Here is a 23,811-nt window from a genome sequence, read left to right as displayed (position 1 = left end):
CTGTGTATACAATTGCTTCCTTAATACCTTTATTAGGTAGATGCATCAATCAGTTCATGATCTGTACCCCGAAGATGGATCCTCTGCTTGTATTGTTCACCTCAGTGAATGGCATAACATAACCTCCAACCCCTGAAAAATAGACTGATCCTACCAATCTCATTAAATTCATTAAAAATGTATTCTGTGAATTTCTGACTGACCTATTTTCCCTAGTCATTGTGTTAACGTACTTTTAAATGTTCACTTGTATTTTTAAGTCCTGTTAAATATTTTCAAACTTCTGTTTCAAGTGCTCTGAGAAACAGGTATGACAAAAACCTTAAACTTTTGTCTATTCATATTTATATTCATTATTGAGATGGTGAAAATGTAGAAAATACTGGTAGAGGAATAAGAGGGGTGGTGTTGATAAAATAATTTCCCTCATTTTTTTAAGGTTATTCACCTGCAAAAACAAATGTTCAGTTATAAAAAATGAACTGATCAGTGTTTTGGAAAAATTGATCCACTTATCTTCATATCCAAACTAAATATCCAAAACTAAATATGAGCATGCATTTCTTTTAAAATGTCACTATTTCCCTTTAAATACATATATACTAGTAAAAGGGTAATATGCTAATTAGACCAGACATCTTCCAGACATCCTTCTGGACAAAGCCACGGTGGCGGGGCCGAGGCAGAGGCGGTTAGGGGTGATCAGGTCGGCAGGGGAGGGCAGTTAGGGGCATCAGGCCAGCAGGCAGAGGTGGTTAGGGGCGACAGGCAGGCAGGCAGGTGAGCAGTTAGGAGGGTGATCAAGTCGGCAAGGGAGCAGTTAGGGGGCAATCAGGCTGGCAGGCAGAGGTGGTTAGGGGTGATCAGGCAGGTGAACGGTTAGGAGCCAGTGGTTCTGGATTGCAGTTGGACATCCCCTGAGGGGTTCCGGATTGGAGAGGGTGCAGGCCAGGCTGAGGAACGCCCCCCCCCCCCCCCCCCGCTATTACATGAATTTCATGCACCGGGCCTCTAGTATATACAGAATGCTATATCTCTACCTACCTACCTACCTACCTATCTTCTCTCTCTCTTACTGTTAGTCTGAAACTCTATCTACATTTTGGCTAACTCCATGTTAACAGTGATTGCTACTGCCCTTAAATCAAAATATAAGACATAAATCCTGAAAACAAATGTATTAAAGTTAGAGTCCATTTCGAAATGTATTTAATGAAAATGTTTTCTTTTTCCTGAGATACAATGTCTCAATACAGTGAGAAATATTCTGTTTCAAAATATAGGCTAGTAATTTTATAGCATTTTACACATTGTGAGCAGACTATCTGATAATATTATGAAGGTTAAAAGCACTTTTTAAATTAATCTGTATAAAAAAGGAAAAGAGCTAAAGAACATGAGGGAACTGTGGCATTCAAACTGCCCAAATCAGGGATAATAGTTTAACAGAGCATGTCCTGAGCATACAAAGTCTTACCCAATGAAGCTTACTTTACTATATACTTGTAGTTCTCTAAAACAAAGTGACTTGAAGATCAAGGAGTTGGAAAGCATTAACATTAACACCAACCCTGGCTGGAATTCACCAGTGGAAGCTGAGATACATATTTCTTGAATTTAATAGCTTTTGCTTTCAGCTATGTATCTCTTTGTGAACCTAGATCTCAAACTCCAACTGTCATTATGTAATGACTTGCCACACATCCTAGTTATATATAAGCAAAATAAATCAACACACTAAAACAATAAAAAATGCAAAATAATCAAAACACTTTCAGAAAAGTATTAGATATAATATAGTAGTATTTACTGAGACAAAATATTTATGAATCTGTAAACATATACTTCACTAAAATTTTTATTTAACATACCACCAACACATAGCAAATAAATAGCTATTAAAGAAAGACTTCCAACTTAAAGACATAGATACAACATGGGGATCGTGATGTCTAATTGAGTCTACTAAAAAAAAGGACTCATTTCTGCATAGTGTGAGCACTAATTACATTTTACTGGCATTTCTAACAGAACCATTTTATAAATGAATAATCATATGGGAGTTCAGGCTGAATTCTGTTACATGGGCTGTTAAGTGCCTTCTCCTTGTCAACCAAAAAGAATACTTCATTTATCCTTCGAATTTTAACTGTTGACTACTACTTGTTCTAGTTCTATAGAATGGTAAACTTGTGCTACTCAGAAGTGTAGTTTGCAAAAAACGGCTTGTTACCACTTCAATTTAAGAAAAAATTAAAGGTAAGTTTTTAGAAATGTTTGTAATAATTTGACAGAGTAATCTCTGTCTGTTGAATCTAATAATGAAATGACACTAAAACTATTTATTTTGAAAATAATTGTATATTTTACAAGTACTAAATTATAACAGGTTGGTAATTTAAAAACGAGTCTTTCACCACAGAGAGTTCAAGAAGCACTTAATTGCTTCCCCATTCATTGGTCAACCCAACATATGCTGAATACTAGAAGTAAAAAAGTGCACAGAAAAAAAGAAAAAAGTGCACAAGACAGTACCTACCCTCATATTTTTTACTCCCTAGTGAGAATAAACAAACAGATAATATATAAATGAAAAATAGATAATGAAAATATCTATCAAGAAAATAAAGTATGGTTTAAAAAAAGTATAGTAAAAGGATAATGAGTAAAGAGGATGGTCAGGCAAGAAGGCCTCTTTTAACAGCTCATGTTTAAGCATGAAGTGAGTGAAAAAGCATGTATAACAGAACAGTGTTCCAAAGGTAATGAGGTAAATTGCTATGAGGGCACTCATAAAAGAGAAAGGTGGTTAGTGTGGCTAAAGCATAGAAATAGGCAGGAGATGAGGTTGAAGCAAAAAATCAAGGGGCCACATTATAAGGGTTCTATTAGGATCAAATAAGATCTCATGATTAAAATCTAAGTGAGGTAAGACCCACTGGAAAATTTGAGGTGAGAAACATTCTGATTTACATTCTAAACTTCTGTGTAAACAGACTATAGAACAGTAAAAGGAGAAAAGGAGAGAACAAATAGTACACCGAAGAGAGAGTTGAAAATACAGGTATCCCCACCCCCCTAAAAGTATACATACTATAATAGCTGATAGCTCAATTTTGAAAATAAGTCCTGGCTGGTTTGGTTCAGTGGTTAGAGTGTAGGCCCTGAGACTGAAGGGTCTCAGGATAGATTCTGGGTCAAAGGCACGATCCTTGGGTGCAGGTTCAATCCCCGGACCTGGTCAGGGCATGAGCGGGAAGCAACCAATCAATGTGTCTCTAACAACTCAATGTTTCTCTCTCTCTCTTCCCTCCTTCCCCATCCCTTCCACTCTCTAAAAATCAAAGAAATATCCTTACTCCTCAGGTGAGGATTAAAAGATAAATTAAAATAGATTAAAAGAAAATGAAATGTATTGTAATAAACACTGCCTTTATAATTATTCAAAGTGAGTGTATATAAATTTTTTGGGGACACCCTATATTTTGATGAATGGTTACAATGATGACTAGATTTTGGCCTTGAGCAACTCAGTAAAGCAAAGTTAGCTTGGATATAAGTTGTAGCAATAGGTACAGAAAAATGTTTAGATGTGAAATATATTTTGAAGGTAGAACTATAATATAATAGACTAAAGGTCTGGTGCATGAAATTTGTGCACGGGGGTTCGGGGGGGGGGGGGGATGGGTCCCTTCAGGGGATGTCCGACTTGCCTCTTGCAATCCAGGACCACTGGCTCCTAACTGCTCACCTGCCTGCCTGATTGCCCCTAACCCCTCTGCCTGCCTACCTGATCGCCCCTAAACACTTCTACCTGCCTGCCTGATCACCCCTTACTGCTGCCCTGCTGGCCTGATTGCCTCTAACCGCCTCTGCCTTGCCCCGCACCCAGGATTCACTCCTCTGGCCGGTCACAGGCATCCAGGACCTGGGTTTCCCTCCCTCTGGCCAGCCACAAACATCCAGGACCCAGGCCGGCTGCAGCTGCAGGGGACTGTGGGTGGGCAGCTTTGCCTGGGCCACAGCCGCAGGCAACCGGGACCACGGAGCATACAGCTTCTCCCTCTCCCGGACCACAAGCGCAGGTGCAGCTGCTAGTGCCCGGGACCGCGGGGCATGTGGCTTGTCCCTCTCCCGGGCCGCAGCCTGGCTGGTCCCCATTCCTCTCTCACAAGCTCCTTTGTGCCTGACTGGTCCCACCCCCCCATTCCTTTTGCACGAGTTCATTTGTGCCTGGCTGTTCCCCATTCCTCTCTCCCCATTGTTGAGTGTCTGAGCAGTTCCGGTGCGAGGGCGCGAGGACCATTTGAATATTAGCTCTTTATTATACAGGATTATAATGTAGGAATTGAGATAAATAGAAAATGCAAGAAGAGAATTTTTGTGGTTATTAGGTATCTACTAGTAAGTAGAAATGTCTAGTAGATATAACATTTGGAAGTCATCATCAAAGATGTTGGTATTTAGACACAAAAACTGGATGGCACATCCACCCAATGGTTAACTATTCAGCCATTAGGAAAAAGTGGCATGATTTTGTGTGCTGTAAAGAAAAGCCCACCAAGTTATTTGTTTATGTGGGAGGGCAGGAGCAAGATGCCTGTCAATGTGTATATTATGCTAGTATTTATGCAAAAGGAATGTGTTTTTTATTTTTATGTGCCACTCTTCTAAGCTCTTTATACATACCTGTTCATTTACACTTCACAACTCTATCAAGACTATTATAATTATCTTTTCTTAAAATTTTCCCCCCTTTATTGAATAAGATATTACAAATGTGTCCTTATCCCCCCAATCCTACCCTCCCCCTACCCCCCTGTTTTCCACATCCATTACTTATGCTTATATGCATGCATACAAGTCCTTTGGTTGATCTTTCCCCCTCACCCCCACCCTCCCTTGCTTTCCCTCTGACTTCTGAGCATCTGATCGATGCTTCTGTCTCTACATCTGTTTTTGTTCATTGGTTTATGTTGTTCATTATAATCTACAAATGAGTGAGAGCATGTGATATTTATCTTTCTCTGACTGACTTATTTCACTTAGCATAATGCTCTCCAGCTCCATACATGCCGTTGCAAATGGTAGGAGTTCCTTCCTCTTTACAGCTGCATAGTATTCCATTGTGTAGCTGTGCCAAAGTTTTTTAATCCATTCATCTGCTGAAGGGCACTTAGGCTGATTCCAAATATTAGCTATTGTAAATTGTGCTGCTATGAACATAGGGATGCAAATATCCTTTCTGATTGGTGTTTCTGGTTTCTTGGGATATATTCCTAGAAGTGCGATCACTGGGTCAAATGGAAGTTCCATTTTTAGTTTTTTGAGGAAACTCCATACTGTTCTCCACAGTGGTTGCACCAGTTTGCATTCCCACCAGCAGTGAATGAGGGTTCCTTTTTCTCTGCATCCTCACCAGCATTTGTCATTTGTTGATGATAGACATTCTGACAGGTGTGAGATGGTACCTCACTGTTGTTTTGATTTGCATCTCTCGGATGATTGGTGACTTTGAGCATGTTCTCATATGTCTCTCAGCCTTATGTCCTCTTTCAAAAAGTGTCTATTTAGGTCCGTTGCCCATTTTTTGATTGGGTTGTTTATCTTCCTTTTGTTCAGCTGTATGAGTTCCCTATAAATGTTGGAGATTAAACCTTTATTGGAGATATCATTGGCAAATATGTTCTCCCATGCAGTGGGTTTTCTTGTTGTTTTGTTGATGGTTTCTTTTGCTGCGAAGAAGCTTTTTATTTTGATATAGTCCCATTAGTTTTTTTCCCTTTAGTTTCCATTGCCCTAGGATCTGTGTCAGTGAAGAAATTCTTTCGGCATCTATCTGAGATTTTGCTACCTGTGGATTCCTCTAATAATCTTATGGTTTCCCGTCTTACGTTTAAGTCCTTTATCCATTTTGAGTTTATTTCTGTGTATGGTGTAAGTTGGTGGTCTAGTTTCATTTTTTTGCATGTGTCTGACCAAATTTCCCAGCACCATTTATTGAAGAGACTGTCTTGACTACATTGTATGTTCTTGCTTCCTTTGTCAAATATTAATTGAGCATAGTGGTTTGGGTTGATTTCTGGGTTCTCTATTCTATTCCATTGATCTATATGTCTGTTCTTGTGCCAGTACCAGGCAGTTTTGAGAACAGTGGCTTTGTAATACAGCTTGATATCTGGTATTGAGATCCCTCCTACTTTGTTCTTTCTCAGGATCGCAGCAGCTTTCAGGGTGTTTTTTTTTTTTTTTTTTTTAAATTCCAGATGAATTTTTGGAGAGTTCTGTCTAGATCTGTGAAATATGCTGTTGGTATTTTAATGGGGAGTGCATTGAATCTATAGATTGATTTGGGTAGTATGGACATTTTGATGATGTTGATTCTACCAATCCATGAACATGGTATGTTCTTTCATCTGTTTATGTCTTCCTCTATCTCTTTTTTCAATGTCCTGTAGCTTTCTGGGTAGAGGTCTTTTACCTCCTTGGTTAAGTTCATGCCTAAGTATCTTAATTTTTTTGGTGCAATGGTAAATGGGATTGTTTTTTGAGTTTCTTTCTATAAGTTCACTATTGGCGTATAAAAATGCCATAGATTTCTTGGCGTTTATTTTGTATCCTGCTACACTGCCAAATTCATTTATGAAGTCTAATAATTTTTTTGATCCAGTCTTCAGGGTTTTCTAAGTACAGTATCATGTCATCTGTGAATAATGACAATTTTACTTCTTCTTTTCCAATTTGGATGCCTTTTATTTCTTCTTCTTGTCTGATCGCTTTGGCTAGCACTTCCAGTACTATGTCAAACAGGAGTGGTGAAAGTGGGCATCTCTGTCTTGTTCCTGTTCTTAAGGGAAATGGTGTTAGTTTTTGCCCATTGAGTATAATGTTGGCTGTAGGTCTGTCATATAAGGCTTTTATTATGTTGAGGTATAATCCCTCTATTCCCACTTTGCTGAGTGTTTTTATCAGAAAAGGGTGTTGGATTTTGTCAAATGCTTTTTCTGCATCAATTGATATGATTATGTGATTTTTGTCTCGCAACTTGTTTATGTGATGTATCACGTTTATTGATTTGCGGATATTGTACCAGCATTGCATTCCTGGAATAAATCCCATTTGGTCATGGTGTATGATCTTTCTAATGTAATGCTGGATCCAGTTTGCTAGAATTTTGTTGAGGATTTTAGCATCTATGTTCATCAGGGATACTGGCCTATAATTCTTTGTGGCGTTTTTATCTGGTTTTGGGATTAGGGTAATGCTGGCTTCATAGAAAGAGCTTGGAAGTGTGCCTTCCTCTTGAATTTTTTGGAATAGTCTGAGAAGGATTGGCTTTAGTTCTTCTTTGAATGTTTGGTAAAACTCCCCTGTGAAGCCATCTGGTTCAGGGCTTTTGTTTGCTGGAAGCTTTTTGATTACTGTTTCAATTTCATCAGTAGTTATTGGCCTATTCAGGTTTTTTTATTCTTCCTGATTGAGTTTTGGAAGCTTGTATTTTTCTAGGAATGTGTCCATTTCGTCGAGGTTGCCCAGTTTGTTGGAGTAGAGTTGTTCGTAGTATTTTTTGACAAACCTTTGTATATCAGTGGGTCAGTTGTTATTTCACCTCTTTCATTTCTGATTTTGTTTATTTGGGTCCTCTCTCTTTGTTTCTTGGTGAGCCTGGCGAGAGGTTCATCAATCTTGTTAATCCTTTCAAAGAACCAGCTCTTGGTTTCATTGATCATTTGTATTGTTTTTTTGGTCTCTATGTTGTTTATTTCTGCTCTGATCTTTATTATTTCATTCCTTCTGGATACTGTGGGCTTTTCTTGTTGCTCTCTTTCTAACTCTTTGAGTTGTAGGGTTAGGTCATTTATTGCCAGTTTTTCTATTTTTTTGAGGTAGGCTTGTAGAGCTATGAACTTCCCTCTCAGGACTGCTTTCATTGTGTCCCATAGATTTTGGATTGTTGTGTTTTTATTGTCATTTGTTTCCAGGATGCTTTTTATTTCTTCTTTGATCTCTCTGGTAACCCAGTCATTGTTTAATAGCATGCTATTTAGCCTCCAAGTGTTTGATTCTTTTTTCAATGCTTTTATTGTAGTTGCTTTCTAATTTTATGCCATTGTGATCTGAAAAGATGCTTGTGATGATTTCTATTCTCTTGAATTTGAAGAGACTTTGCCTGTGTCCTAATATATGGTCTATCTTTGAAAATGTCCCATGTACACTGAAGAAGAATGTATATTCTGTAGCTTTGGGGTGAAATATTATGAAGATGTCAATTAAGTCCATCTGATCTAGTGAGTCATTTAGGATTTCTGTTTCTTTGCTAACTTTTTGTTTAGAGGATTTATCCAGTGGTCAGTGGGGTATTAAAGTCCCCTACTATGACTGTATTGCTATCGATCTCTCCCTTGATATCTTCCAGAAGTTGTTTTATGTATTTGGGTGCTCCTGTATTGGGTGCATATATGTTTACCAGAGTTATATCTTCTTGTTAAATTGCTCCCTTTAGTATTATGTAGTGGCCTTCCTTATCTCTTGTTATGGCCTTCATTTTGAGGTCTATTTTGTCAGATATAAGTATCGCAACCCCCAGCTTTTTTCTCATTTCCATTTGCCTGAAAAATTTTTTTCCATCCCTTCACTCTCAGTCTGTGTGAATCCTTTGTTCTGAGGTGGGTCTCTTGCAGACAGCAAATATATGGGTCATGTTTTCTTATCAATTCAGCTACCCTGTGTCTTTTGATTGGAGCATTTAATCCATTTACATTTAATGTTATTATTGAAAAGTACTTGTTTGTGGTCATTTTTATTCCTAATGTTTTTCTTCTTTTTACAGCAGTCCCTTCAGCATTTCTTGCATTGCTGGTTTGGTGGTAATAAACTCTCTTAGCCCTTTTTTGTCTGTGAAGCTCCTGATTCCACCTTCAATTTTGAATGATAGCCTTGCTGGGTAGAGTATTCTTGGATTCATTCCCTTGCTTTGCATCACTTTGTATATTTCATTCCATTCCCTTCTTGCCTGGTGTGTTTCTGTTGAGAAGTCAGCTGATATTCTAATAGGAGATCCCTTGTAGGTAACGTTCTGTCTCTCTCTGGCAGCCTTTATGATTCTTACTTTGTCGTTGGTGTTTGCCAATTTAATTATGATGTGTCTTGGTGTTGGTCTTATGGGGTTCACCTTGTTTGGCACTCTATGTGCTTCTTGGACTTGTGTAGTTTTTTTCTTGCCAGTATCAGGGAAGTTTTCTGTCATTATTCCTTCAAACAGGTTTTCTATTCCTTGCTTCTCCTCCTCCTTCTGGTACCCATATTAAGCGAATGTTATTTCTTTTTGTGTTGTCCCAAAGCTCCCTTAGGCTCTCCTCCTGCTTTCTAAGGTTTTTTTCCAAGTTGTTCCTGTATTTGTGTGTTTTTTCCTACCTTGTCTTCTAATTCACTGATGTGGTCCTCAGCCTACATAAGAGAAAACTGAGGCACAGATTGGCTAAGAGACTTGCAAGTTATACAGTCAGTATCTGGCAGAGATAGAATTTAATTACAGGCAATTATGCTCTGTAGTCCAAGTTCTTAACCATTACAGCATACTGCCTCTCACTGAATATGCATGTACTATTATTATCATAAAATATGGAAAGATATATAAGAAACTGGTGATTGGTTGTCTTCAAGGAAGAGAATTTGATGGCTAAGAGCTGTGAGTGGAAAAGTGACATTGCACCATACGATGTGTTTTTTAATTTTTAAGATCACATGACTACTATCTCTCCCATCATAATTATATTTTAACAGAAATAATTTAAAAAACTATGGAATTGGTTTTCACTTTATTCTCTAAGGAGTGAATGAAGACAAAAGATAAAGGCATCTGAAGATTGAGTCCTGAGTTAATTCAGTATTTACCGCTTAGCTTTCTAAGATCCACCAGGACAGTGTGGTATTCCAGAAAACAAGCGAAGACAGTGCTTCAAAAAGTAATAAGTAGGCCCTAGCTGGTTTGGCCCAGTGGACAGAGCATCGGCCTGCAGACTAAAGGATCCCAGGTTTGATTCCAGCCAAGGGCACATAACCCGGGGTTGTGGGCTCTGTTCTCAGTAGGGGGCGTACAGGAGGCAGCCAATCAATGATTCTCTCTCATCATTGATGTTTCTCTCTCTCTCTCCCTTCCTCTCTGAAATCAATATATATATATATTAAAAGAAGGAATAAGTAGTTATGTCTTTCAAGAGAGAAAATGATGATAACTGAGAGTTGCCTGGTGATTTGGACAATAAAAAGGTAATTGCTTACCTCAAGAGCAAAGGCACTGAAGTGGTAGAGAGAGAAACCTAATTGAAGTGTGTTCAAAGAGAGTAAGAAGAACCCTGGCCGGTGTGGCTCAGTTGGTTGGAGGATTCTCCCATGCATGGAAAGGGGTGGGTTTGATTCCTTGATCAGGGAACATGCCCAGGTTGCTGATTCAATCCCCTATTGGGGTGCCTATAGGAGGCACTGTAATAAGAGATGGATATATGGATATAGCTGCACCTAGATAAGTAGGCTTAATTCTTAATCTCTTCTGTCTCTATTGATTGATGTTTCTCACATCCAAGTTTCTCTCTCTAAAAAAAAAAAAAAAAAAAAAAAAAATTAAAAAGGGAGAGTAGGAGGGGAGTAAAAATAGTGAATAGAAATAATTCTTTGAGATTAGCTGCTTAAAAAAAGAGAAATGGAATTGCAGCTAGAGGGATGTAAGAAAATAAGGGAAGGTATGATAATGTTATGTGTCAACTTGGCTAGGTGATAGTATTTAATCACACACTAATGTAGGTGTTATTGTAAATGTATTTTGTAGCTATGATTAGCATTCAGTTGATTTTTTAAAAATGTATTTTTTATTGATTTTAGAGAGAGAGGAAGGGAAAGGAGTAGGGAGAAACATAAATGTGAGTGAGAAACATGGATCAGCTGTCTCCTGTACGCCCCCTATTGGGGATCAAGCCGAAACCAGGGCATGTGCCTTGACCAGCAATGGAACCAACTGTTTGGTGCATGGTATGATGCTCAATCAACCGAGCCACACTGGCCTGGGCAACATTCAGTTGATTTTAAGTAAAGGAGATTACCCTCAATAATGTAGTGGGCCTCATCCAATGAACTGAATGCCTTAAGAGCAAAAACTGAGTTTTCCTGGAGAAGCAGTATCTGCCTCAAAACTGTACAACTCTTGCCTAAGTTTCTAGCCTGCTGGCCTGCCCTACAAATTTCAAATTTGCCAGTTCCTACAATCTCACAAGCCAATTCATTGAAGTAAATCTCCTTCTCACACACACACACACACACACACACACACACACACACACACACAATCTATTTTTGTGTATATGTGTGTGTGTGTGCGCGCGCAAGTAAGTATATCTTCTATTGGTCCTGTGTTGGTGGAGAGCCCTGACTGATATAGAATGTTTCTAACAGATAAGAGCTGTTATAGCATATTGGTATAATGATAAGAATTATCTAATAAAAGAGGGGAAATTGAAGTCGGGAGAGAGAAAAAACATCTTGGAGAGCAAAGTTCTTGAGGCGGTGAACAGGGATTAGATCCACTGCACAAGAGCATGGACTGACCTTAGATAGAGGGCACTGTAATTAGAGATATGGATACAGCTGCACCTAGATACTAGTAAGTAGGCTTAATCCTTAATCTCTTCTGTCTCTAAGGAAGCTAGATAATCAGCTAAGAGGATACGAGATATTATAGGTTTAAGAAGGTATAAAATAATCTCATAAGAAAGTGGCAAATCCATGGAGAATAGTGTAATAGGATTCATAGGTAGCATTAAAGGTCCACTTGAGAGAAAAATGTAAAGCCCCAACATTATGATTATGTGTTTTTCATCAGCCACTTTCAGCTGCTTTGGTGCAGGTATGGAGTAGGACATGATTATAAAAAATCTGAAGGACAGAATCTGAACTGAAGAAGTGAAGACATAAAGAGTATACTAAAAATAGAGCATTAATGGATTTATATTCCCAATAGAAGAAAAACAATACTGGAGCTGGAAACACAGAGGAAAAACACTGGAACAAAAGGAAGTGGTTACCAGCAAATAAAATGTTTTAAATTAAGATTGTAGGCATTGAGGGGGGTCAGGAAGAGAGATAGAAACATCAATGTTGATGTTTTGCCTCATGCCCTGACCAGGGATCAAACCTGCAACCTAGGATGTGTCCTGCCTGACCTGGAATCAAACCTGCAACCTTTTGGTGCACACGTGGGATGATGCTCCAATCAGTTGAGCCACCTGGCCAGGGTGACTCTTTTAATCAATATCTAACAATTTGCACCTATGTCTTTCTAAACAAAAATGAAAACTAAAAACTGCATTTATATTTGTCGCTATTATACATTTGAAAACTATTACTGTACACCCTAGAAATTTGTTTGCTAATGGAACAAACTAAATCTGTAACAGAGGTATAATTATTTTTCTTCTTGGTTTAAAAAAAAAACTTATTTAAAGAAACAAAAAGGCTTACAACAAACTTCTACTTTCTAAATAATCAAGATTTACCAATTCCTGTGCCTCTTAAAAACCCAACTATAATAATAAGGAAAAAACAATTTTCACCTTTAATAAATCAAGAGACAATACTTGCAAGGCCAAATGACAATATATTAATATATGAATATGGAAAGCAGAATGAGCAGAGAGCACACAAATCAAAACAAATTGTGAATAAGTGTGACAACTATTTCTAAAAGAAAAAATCCCACAAACTATTTTGCTCTGTAGAACCCAGAAGCATTCAGGAATTAAAGTCCCTTATATAAAACTAGAGGCCTGGTGCATGGATTTGTGCACACTGAAAGTAAATTAATTAGAAGGTGGCCACTGGGGCGGGAATGGGCGAGATGGGCCAGACACGCCCTGGAGCTAACCTCCCACGGTCCCTCCCAGGCCAGCAGCACCTGGCATGGTGCTGGGATTCGAAGAATGTCTGCAGAGTGAGGGGGGTCCCTCTGGCAGGTTGGGTCCCTCAGCAAGGCCTGTGGGTATTGGGCTGAAATTGGCAGTCCGACATCCCCTGAGGGGTCCTGGAGTGAGAGAGGGAGCTCTGCAAAGTTGCTGTTGTTCGGCAGTTCCTACGTTGAGCATCTGCCCCCTGGTAGTCACTGCACGTCATAGCTACTGGTCGGACAGTTGCTTAGGCTTTTATACTACTAATATATATAGATGGTGTAGTATTTGCATATAACCTATGAACATCCTCCTGTATACTTCAAATCATCTCTAAATTACTTATAAGACTTAATACAATGTATGTTATGTAAACAGTTGTTTAGGAAATAATGAGAAGAAAAAATGTCTGTACATGTTCAGTACAGATGCAGCCATCACAGGCTCTATAAGCAACAATATAACATGGTTTTTTGAATATTTTCCATCCATAGTTGGTTGAATCTGTGAATGCAGAACCTATGGATATGGAGGGTGAAATATATTTTTTATTTTCTTTTTTTAAAAAATTGTTTTATTGCCTACAGTATTACAAAGAGTATTACATTACATATGCCTCCTTTTTTTTCCCCGCCCTTGACAATCCCCTGGCCTCCCCTACCCCTCAGTGTCTTATGTCCATTGGTTATGCTTATATGCATGCATAAAAATCCTTCGGTTGATCTCTTACCTTCCCCTCCTGCCCCCCAACCCTCCCCGGCCTTCCTTCTGTAGTCTGACAGTCTGTTCGAGGCTGCTCTGCCTCTGTATCTATTTTTGTTCATAAGTTTATAATGGTCTTTATTATCCATAAATGAGTGAGATCATGTGGTATTTTTCCTTCATTGACTGGCTTATTTCACTTAGCATAATGCTCTCCAGTTCCATCCAGGGTGAAATATATTATTTAAAAGTTCATATATGAAGTAATTAAATGTCTAAATCTCCACTTCAACCTAGACAGTCAGGCAATTCCTCTACCACACACTCATCTTGGAAGTCAAGTAGTGCATTCCCTGAAGAAAATAAACCAGAGATTTGGAATTACCAGACACAGAGGAGGGATATATGTGAAGTGCAAATTGTTGGGAGCTCCTTCACCCTGTCCAACATGCAAATGGCAGACAGCAACCAAACTTAAGTAAACTGAAACATACTTCTGCAAAGAAACTAAATTTCCCCAGAGAAAATAATTATCAATACCAACAGTTTAGTCTACAATGAAAATGCTAGCTAACCTCAGGACTACCATACAGTGATTTCCACTAAAGAAGCCTGAGCTCCAGCCCTACTCCATCAAACACAACACAACACAACACAACACAACACAACACAACACAACACAACACAGCACACACTTCTGACAATTAGCTTTTTAGTGTCTCAGTGTCAGCAATGACTAGAGAGCCAAAAAAAAAAAATATTTGAGGAAAGTTTCCAACATGAACGACAGTGATAAAAGCAGAGAATCAGAAGAGGCCAGTGAGGGGAGCAGAAAAACATTTCAGAGTAATAATTAACATTGTCAATGAGATAAAATGATAGTAAATTAATGGAACAAAGTTTTAAAAAACGCTAGGACAATGAGAAAGAACTCGTAGAAAACAGAAAATAGCACTCCATATTAAGTTCAATAAAACACAGGGAAATGAGCAAAAGGGATCAGGACGCAAAAGCTGAGAAAAATACGGAAGAAAATATTCAATAATGAATTTTATATTGGATCAGACAATTACACATGAGGATACTTTTCAGGCACATAACATCTCAAATATATGCTTTTCCAATATTGTTTTTATCAAGAAGCTATAAAAAAATATGCTACCCAAAAAGGAGAGAATAAATGATAAAAGCAAGCAATTAAAAGATGACAGGGAATCCAACAAAAGGCAAAGGATCCAGATAATTGCAGAAAATTAAATAACTTAAAGACATCTAGATTTTAGAAAATGAGGCAGTCATATTAAACATAATCAGAAAAACTTAAAAGCAAAGAAAATACATGTCAAAAAATGATTATAACATCCTATTATTTATTTAAAAATAACACAAAAAATCATCACAAATGTGCATATGAGAAAAAAACTTAATACCAACATGCTATCACAATTATGAGGTGGTCTGATTATGGCTAATTTTTATTTTTGTATATTTTTTCCTTTTCTGAAATCTCAAAAATTTCTTTACAAAAACCCTCAAAAGAAAGCTAATTTTCATACATAATGATAGAAAGTAAAAGAGATAATGCTAAAAAAAATTAGTAGTTCTTTAAAACTAGAAAATTTTAAATTTTACTTTAGATACCCATACTTACAGATTTGAAAGAGTAACTGCATTCTTAAAGTTTAATGTATTTTATGGGTACAGTTATATGATGTAAGGACATTTGCAAATTTGGTCAATTATTGGCATTAGTCCCATAAGAACATCAAAAGGCTACTATATACAAAAACTCTAGCAAACTGAAAAAAGTGTTACATATACCGGAGGAGTGAGAAAAACAAAGGTGATTTTAAAAAAAAGTAATAGTGTAAAGACAAAGTAATGAGAAGGTAAGACTCTAGAAAAATATATTTTGTGGTGGTATCTAGAAATGAAATTAATATATAGTTAAAAATCAATAAAGTGCTCTAATGTGAAGACTGTTTACAATGATAATTACAATGTAAATATTTCTTGAGATTCATCTCTACATATAAAAGCCTAATATGCTAATTGTCCCTCTGACTGTTTGACCAGTTGCTATGATGTGCACTGACCACCAGGGGGCAGATGCTCCAACTGGTAGGTTAGCTTGCTGCTGGGGTCTGGCCAATTGGGACTGGTTGAGACAGGCTAGACATACCATGGAGCCCTCCCGCGGTCCCTCCCTGGCCCTGATTGTGCACTGGTGGGGTCCCTTGGCCTGGCTTGTGCCCTTTCGCAATCTGGGACCCTTTGGGGGATGTCAGAGAGCTGGTTTCAGCCCAATCCCTGCAGGGCAGGCCGAGGGACCCCACTGGTGCACGAATCCGTGCACTGGGCCTCTAGTATAAAAAATAAATTCTAGGCTAAAAAAATATATAAGAAACATAAAATATAAAGACAAGGAGAGATTAGATTATCTATACTTTATTTTTTTTTTTTCATATAATATTATAGATTTATTTATTTATATTATTGCTTTCTACATCCTTTTTACCCTCTCTATATTTCTTTCTTTTTTTTTTTTAATTAAATCTTTATTGTTCAGATTATTACATTTGTTCCTCTTTTTTTTCCCCCCATAACTCCCCTCCTCCCAGTTCCCGCCCCACCCTCCGCCCTCACTCCCCACCCACTGTCCTCATCCATAGGTGCACGATTTTGGTCCAGTCTCTTCCCGCATCTCCCACACCCCTTTCCCCCCCAGGAATAGTCAGTCCATTCCCTTTCTATGTCCCTGATTCTATTAAAATCAACAGTTCATTCTGTTCATCAGATTATTTATTCACTTGATTCTTAGATTCACTTGTTGATAGATGCATATTTGTTGTTCATAATTTGTATCTTTACCTTTTTCTTCCTCTTCCTCTTCTTAAAGGATACCTTTCTGCATTTCATATAATACTGGTTTGGTGGTGATGAACTCCTTTAGCTTTTCCTTATCTGTGAAGCTCTTTATCTGACCTTCAATTCTGAATGATAGCTTTGCTGGATAAAGTAAACTTGGTTGTAGGTTCTTGGTATTCATCACTTTGAATATTTCTTGCCACTCCCTTCTAGCCTGCAAAGTTTCTGTTGAGAAATCAGCTGACAGTCGTATGGGTATTCCCTTGTAGGTAACTGAGTTTCTTTCTCTTGCTGTTTTTAAGATTCTCTCTTTATCTTTTGCCCTTGGCATTTTAATGATGATGTGTCTTAGTGTGGTCCTCTTTGGATTCCTTTTGTTTGGGGTTCTCCGCGCTTCTTGGACCTGTAAGTCCATTTCTTTCACCAGGTGGGGGAAGTTTTCTGTCATTATTTCTTCAAATAGGTTTTCAATATCTTGCTCTCTCTCATCTTCTGGCACCCCTATAATTCTGATGTTGGTAAGCTTGAAGCTGTCCCAGAGGCTCCTTACACTATGCTCGCATTTTTGGATTCTTTTTTCATTTTGCTTTTCCGGTTGGGTGTTTTTTGCTTCCTCGCATTTCAAATCATTGACTTGATTCTTGCGCTCCTCTGGTCTGCTGTCGGGAGTCTGTATAATATTCGTTATTTCAGTCCGTGTTTGCTTAATTTCTAGTTGGTTCCCCAATATAAGATCGAGGGTCTTATTAGTTTTCTTGTAGATCTCATTAAGTTTATCGGCGGCTTCTAAACAGTTCTTGAGAGACCTTAAAAGTGTGGTTCTGAACTCTATATCTTCCATTGACAATTTTGTCCTGTTTCTTTGTCTCCGCATTTTGTTATGCTTCCTTGGTGCACCCCCTAGTGGTCTTTGTTCGCAGTCTTATAGTTAAATCTTGATTGTTGTAGCTAATTCCAGGGAGGGTTTGACCTCCAGGCCAAGTGGCTATGAGAATCAGCTGTGTCAGCAGTGAGAGAACTTCTGTCCTCTAGGGAGGTGCTAATCTGGCGTTTGCCTGAGGCTATCCGGCAAATGCCTGTGTGCAGGGCTTGGGCGGGGCGGGTCACACAGGATCAACAGGGTGGGCCGGAGAGAGGAGAGCAGTTATGGCGGCTCTCAGTCCTGTCCCCAGGGGCTCTGCCTCTCTGAGTCCCAGCACCCGCTGTAAAGCTCAGAGAGAAAGCTGCACTCACTCTGACCGAAGCCAGACAGTCCCGCTTCTCCCGTTTGAGTCTGGGTCCCTAAAGACTCGCCCGGTTCTGGAGCTCAGAGTCTGCGACTCCCTCCCGATTGAAAACGCCAACCGCGCCCTCCGCCGCCAGCCCGCTCTGCGCACTCCGCACCTCAGAATTTGACTTCAGCACTGCGCCTCCTCTGAGTGTCCGTATGCGTTTCTCTTTCCTCCTAGTTGTAGGACTTCCACTCAGCCAGCGTTCCTGTGGTTCTGGGTGATGTCCCTTCCGTTTTTTGGTTTCACTTTTGAAGTAGTTGTTCAGAGCAGTAAACTCCGGCGTTAACCTATGCCGCCATCTTGGTTCTCCTAGATTATCTATACTTTATAGTCTGTTCTTTAATGATGCCAGAATGAGCTACATTTTTCAGGGATAACCATATATTCTAGATAACCAGAAATATTATGTCTGGTTAAGAGTTATAAATATCTTACTGTTTTAATAAATATAATTTGGAACCTGAGAGCCAACAACTAAGAAAAATGAAAATTCATGCTGTTAGTTTTCTTAATAGCAGTTTTGATAGAACTAATTTATTTACTTGTTTATTTTTAATTTCCCACTTGTAATGTCTTTTATTTTGAAAATAGAGTAGATGTTTAATACATTTTGAGTAAAAACATGAATGAATGAAGCACTGCAAACACGATTAGCTCTTTATGTCTTTACTGAATAGTATTAGTAGCTTACTAAATGTCAGGCACTGATCCAAACACGCCTAATTTCTTTTAATGAGGTAGCTATCATTATCTTCTCCACTTAGTATATAATGAAAATGAGGCCACCAGATAAGTTAAGGACTTGTCCAAGTAACTCAACCAATAATAGGCATAAAGGGATATGGATCCAAACAGTCTGGCCCAGAACCCATTCTATGAACCACTGTATTACATGGTTTAAGGAACTGAAAGCCAAAGGAATTTACTAAGGCTGGGTGATTTTCAGTCTATGAATAGAGAAGAGAGCAATTTCATACATCATATTTTTTCTCAGAAGTCCAAGGACGTTGACTTGGTAAAGAATGTTAATAAATAATAAATAATTAAATGTCAACATAGTACTGTTTAACAATTAGGTATATAGAAATGTTTACTTTCCCAAGAGTGGGAGTGACCTACTGTTATCTACTGGTAAAGATTGGCCTCCTGGCATAGCATACTAAGGTCACTTGACTCTCACTGACAATCTTAATCACATTTTCTAGTTTTTTCCCCAAAATTCACTTTAGAAAAACAGAACAGACTCAATCACCATGCCATTATTTTTAAAAATATGTTTGTACTGATTTTTAGAGAGAGAAGGGAGAAGGATAGAGATAGGAATATCAATGAGAAAGAAACATCGATTGGCTGCCTCCTGCATACCCCCTACTGGGGACTGAGCCTGCAACCCAGGCATGTGACTGGGAATAAAATAGGTGGCCTTGATTCATTGCTTGACGCCCAATCACTGAGCCACACCAGTGGGCACTATGCCATTATTAATATCAGTTTTGTATTCTTAATCCCCTTTTCAAATTAGCATTTTCAATTAAGAAGTGAGAGGTAGTCAATTTTAATTTATTTGTAACATCATAGAAAATTATGTAGGTGATAAAATAGCAAAAAATAAAAAAACTAAAGCAACATTATTCATCCTGCAAACTGCCATTTAACAAAAATTTGAGGTAAATAACTTGTAAAGTATTGGTATACATTTTAAAAGCAAACACCTAAGAATAATATAATTATAAATAGGAAAAATAGATTCTTTGAGGAGAATTTTCTTCATAATACCAAATAACAAAGTGGCAACACACAAAAAAATCTTATCCATTCTTGATCTTGGGAAAAAATTTTTTCTCAGGTAAGTTTCACCTAATTGGGTGAAGAAAAAAAAAATGTGCCCAGTCTCTGATTTTAAATTTGCCAAAATAACAATAAAAATACTACTTATATAAATTAAACCCACAAACTATGTTCTAATATGTCCAACTGAGATAACTATTTAGAACAAAAATAAGGACATTTAATTCTGAAGATTAATAGTTAATGAAAACCGTACTGCAAGGTGAAGCTTCTTTATTAAAATGGGTCAAATAAATAAAGTACGTTTTAAAATTCCAATCGGAAGAACAGAAAAATATAACAAAAATATGCTATGAAATTTAATTGCTAATAGTCTGTTTCAATGTAATGGTAAAGAGAATTCAAAAAAAAAAGGGAGAAAGCACTGTTTACCTACAGTAAAAAAAAATATACTACTTATAATTGTGGAATAGACCTAAAGTACTACAGGATGAAAAATTTTAATGGAAATGTGGTAAAAGTATAATTAAATGCAATGCATAACAGTGACAATTGGGACACATTATTTAATTGATAATCAGAAAACGGTATATTTGGAAACAGATTAAAAGTATTACTGATAAGACCACTGTGATGACCTATGAAGCCTGGAACTCATCACATCTGTATCCTACAAAACAACTAACCTGATTGTCTCTCTTCTCAGCTAAGATATAAGCAATGTCAAGGAGCATTTTATTCCAAAGCCGATAATCATATCTGGCCATAACTGCCTTGTAACTGTCCATGCACATAGTCTTTGAAGCAGAGGGTTAAATGTTCCTGCCCATTTTATCTAGTCCCCAAGACTCGTCCTGCAAAGTGAATAAAAATGATTATCTTTTAATCTACCCCCTCGTACACACATACCATAAAAAAAATAATAAACAAAAAACAAAGAAGAGGGCAAAGATGAGAACAGAAATCCTTGAAAAGATAGATAATTATTACCCACCCTGGAATTAACTTCTCAGCAAGAAGATCTCTATGCTTTGTTGGAGGTTAGGATGACTGATATGTCTCACATTTTATAAAACGGAGTCTTGGGATGTATAATCATTAACACAGACACATGGAAATTACAGTATTATTTTGAAGTAAATTTGAGAATGACTTGAAAAATAGTTTTAGCTTTCAAAAAAGCAGTATAAATATAATGATCTGTTTTTCTTGATATCTGATTTAGAAAAGTAATTTCAAATTCGAATAAGCTAGATAATCATATAAAAATAGCACTTAGGTAAGACAAAATAGAGCGTTCATCAAGCAGTTTTTTAAAAAGCTACTAGAATCATGATCACAGGTAAATTATGCAAAGAGAAAGACAGAAGGAGGACTGGAAGGAGGAGGGAGCTACTCAACTCACAGGGAACAGGAGGAAAGCCATAATTAAAATATATTTAAGTATATGTAAAATTAGGATATGTATATAACCAAAGGAATAAATATAGGGAAAAACAATACAATAATAAAAGTCACCAAAAACATGCCAACGTAAAGGAGAACTGAAATGGACCATCATGAAGTAGGTGATAAAGTAATACTTCATTGACATGGCAGTGAAGAACAAATGCAAATGAATTTTACAGGAAATTCAAACATTTTAAAAGTAAAAATATTCTGCATATTTCTACAATAAATTATTCTTTCTCTTGTTGTCTTAAATAGAGTATGTGGCATATATTTAATCTTTTATACAAAATGCACGTGGCTTTCTGATTAAAGAGAGATAGCATGCCCCTACAGAAGCCCCAGACTGATCTCTGTTTTGATATCTGTAAATCATTTTTTGACCTTTTTTTGTTATGAATTATCATTTCACAATTGTATCAGAAAGACAGCATCTCATGTTTGCTTCTCCTTTTCTCTTGGCTTTGGGAAACCAGATAATTTTTTATAACAGCAACTCTGGCTATTCAGAATCAATTTCTATTTTATGTTTAAGTTTGCTTATTTCCAATCACTGAATTTGCTATCTATCTGACAACCAGCTAAATAGACATTCTATACATAGATAGAAGAAAGTAAGATGAAAAGTAAATAGAAAATATAAAGAAAATAAGAAAAGAAAATACCAAATGCAGAAAATACTAGAAGTCATGAAATTAGAAAAGAATGCATATTATTAAGAATGCATCATTTCTTAATAATAAATAATATATATAGTAACTTTAAAAAAAGATATAACTGGTACAATATCTCATTTTCTTCCTAATAATAAGGAAGAAGATACTCTTAAGACACAGAATAAACTGTCTGATGTCTGTTCTGTACAGAAAATTTTCAACAATAAATTGGTTTTATTTTACCTTTTTAAAGAAGATAAAATTGGGTATAAGGTATTTTCCAAATAATGTGCAAAAGGACACACTTAAAAAACACACCAATACCAACTATGTTTCATGTTGTTTCCTATAGAACTGTAACTAAGAATAATAGATACAAATAGAATAGATTAACTAAACTACACTGAGTAAGGGGGGAGGGGAAGTATGGGTAACTCATAACAGTTAAAGCAAAAAAAAAAAAAGTCAAAATATTAAATCAGGGTTTTGCAGTATGTAGTCACCAATATATCAGCATGACCTAGGAACCTGTTAAACTCTGGGGGTAAGGTCATGCAATCTGTTTCAATAAACCCTGTAGGATGATTCTACTGCATGCTAAAATTTGCAAATCAATGCTTTAATTATATTAAATAAATGAGAAATCTAAATGCCAGATGAACTGTAATGAAGTGAAACTAAATCTGGCTTTGGTTCTGATAATGTATGAGATGAATATAAACAAAGTTACTGCTACTAAAAAAATGTAATTTGGGAGTATTTAAATATCTGTGCATGTACAAACACACACAGACACACTGTGTATCATAGGTGAAAAAGAACAGTCATTTTAGGTAAGCACAGTTAAAGTAGTTGAAGGAAAACAGAATTACAAAATTAACAAAATTACCTTGTTATGGAAAAAAAAAAACAAGGAAAAAAATTGATGTACTTGGCTGAGAAGTTATCTAGATAATTCTAAGATGAAAGTAAAAGTGAAAACTATAAACTATCAGTTATTCAGATTATCTACAGTCTACATAAATGAACTGTTTTGAGAAACATTAAATTCAGATATGCTTAGGATAGTATAGTACTAGAAATAGGAAGAAAGCCAGCTAGGTAGCAATTACCTTATTACAACAGGTGGAATTGTTTTCAATATATAAACAAATAAATATGTACACATTTATGGACAGTAACAATGAGCAATAAAACAATGTAAGTAAAAAAATACTATGAATTTGAAATTTCAACTATTATTATTTGGGGTTATCAAAGAATATGGCCTATTAGAGTCCTAAAATTTCTTTAATTATAAAATAAGAATAAAGGAAAATAAATTCAGAGAGATATTTGTTGACATTTGCCAGAAAATTTTCATTCTCAAGGCTATTAAATGTTAGTTATCAAAATAGGCATATATTTCACCTGCACAGATTAACACAAACCATTCAGATGAATTTGAAAGGGAGAGAAATGATATTTTTCAGCACAGTAATAAATTTAAAGTAATATTTAACGTAAACGTTTAATTAGAATAGAACATATTTAATTAATAAAACTAAATGAAAAGGAAATAAAATGTTGGTTACTCACCAGCAAGGGTGCTTGTATGCCTAAAAGCTCTGACCTGGGAGTCTGACAAACCAGTCAAAAGGGAGATTACTGTGTCCATCATATATTCATCATAAATTATGCTATACTGACACTGTCGAATCAGGACGCCAATAAATTCACAAAAGTTTGAACGAAATTTTTTCCACTGAGGTCCAGGCATGGTAAGGGGATAATCACCACTGTCCTAAAAGGGATAAAAATAACATATTAAATATGACATATAATATCAATTTGAACGTTTATATTTTCCTCCTACCTGTAAAGGGACTTTTTTCTCAAAGTAAATGTAGACAGAAAGTGGAGAAATATTTTTCTAAGTACACAGGTACTTAGACAGCTTTATCTTTTTTGTTTATTTTTATCATCTACAACTAATTCTTAACGTACTCAAAATTATTACTTAGACCCAGTATTTAATTAATTGTTTTAAGCCATTCACCTAAAATAATAGTTCCATTTTATTGCATTTGGGACTTAGTTGAGATAATTTGAAGCAGAAAACAAAAATTATTACAGAAGTTCAGATAAAAGATATTTGCCATTGAA

General features: G+C 36.7%; 1 protein-coding gene across 17 annotated transcripts in view; it reads right to left on the bottom strand.

Annotated features, from left to right (window-relative positions):
• Positions 1 to 23,811, bottom strand: part of STAG1 (stromal antigen 1) — a 338,918-nt gene that overhangs the window by 139,416 nt on the left and 175,691 nt on the right. For 15 of the 17 annotated variants that reach the window (XM_036332484.1, XM_036332482.1, XM_036332487.1 and 12 more), the window contains one exon: positions 23,245 to 23,449. In XM_036332484.1, the coding sequence (XP_036188377.1) occupies positions 23,245 to 23,449 (205 nt within the window). Of the gene's footprint in view, positions 1 to 27; positions 130 to 20,247; positions 20,392 to 23,244; positions 23,450 to 23,811 lie in introns of those variants that run through there. The other 2 variants (XM_036332499.1, XM_036332498.1) reach the window with 2 other exon arrangements.

The sequence above is a fragment of the Myotis myotis genome, unplaced genomic scaffold, assembly GCF_014108235.1.
Source record: "Myotis myotis isolate mMyoMyo1 unplaced genomic scaffold, mMyoMyo1.p scaffold_m19_p_13, whole genome shotgun sequence".
In the NCBI taxonomy this organism is placed as follows: domain Eukaryota; kingdom Metazoa; phylum Chordata; class Mammalia; order Chiroptera; family Vespertilionidae; genus Myotis; species Myotis myotis.
The sequence above is the reverse complement of the archived record's forward strand: the minus strand, read 5'-3'. Positions and strand labels throughout refer to the sequence as shown.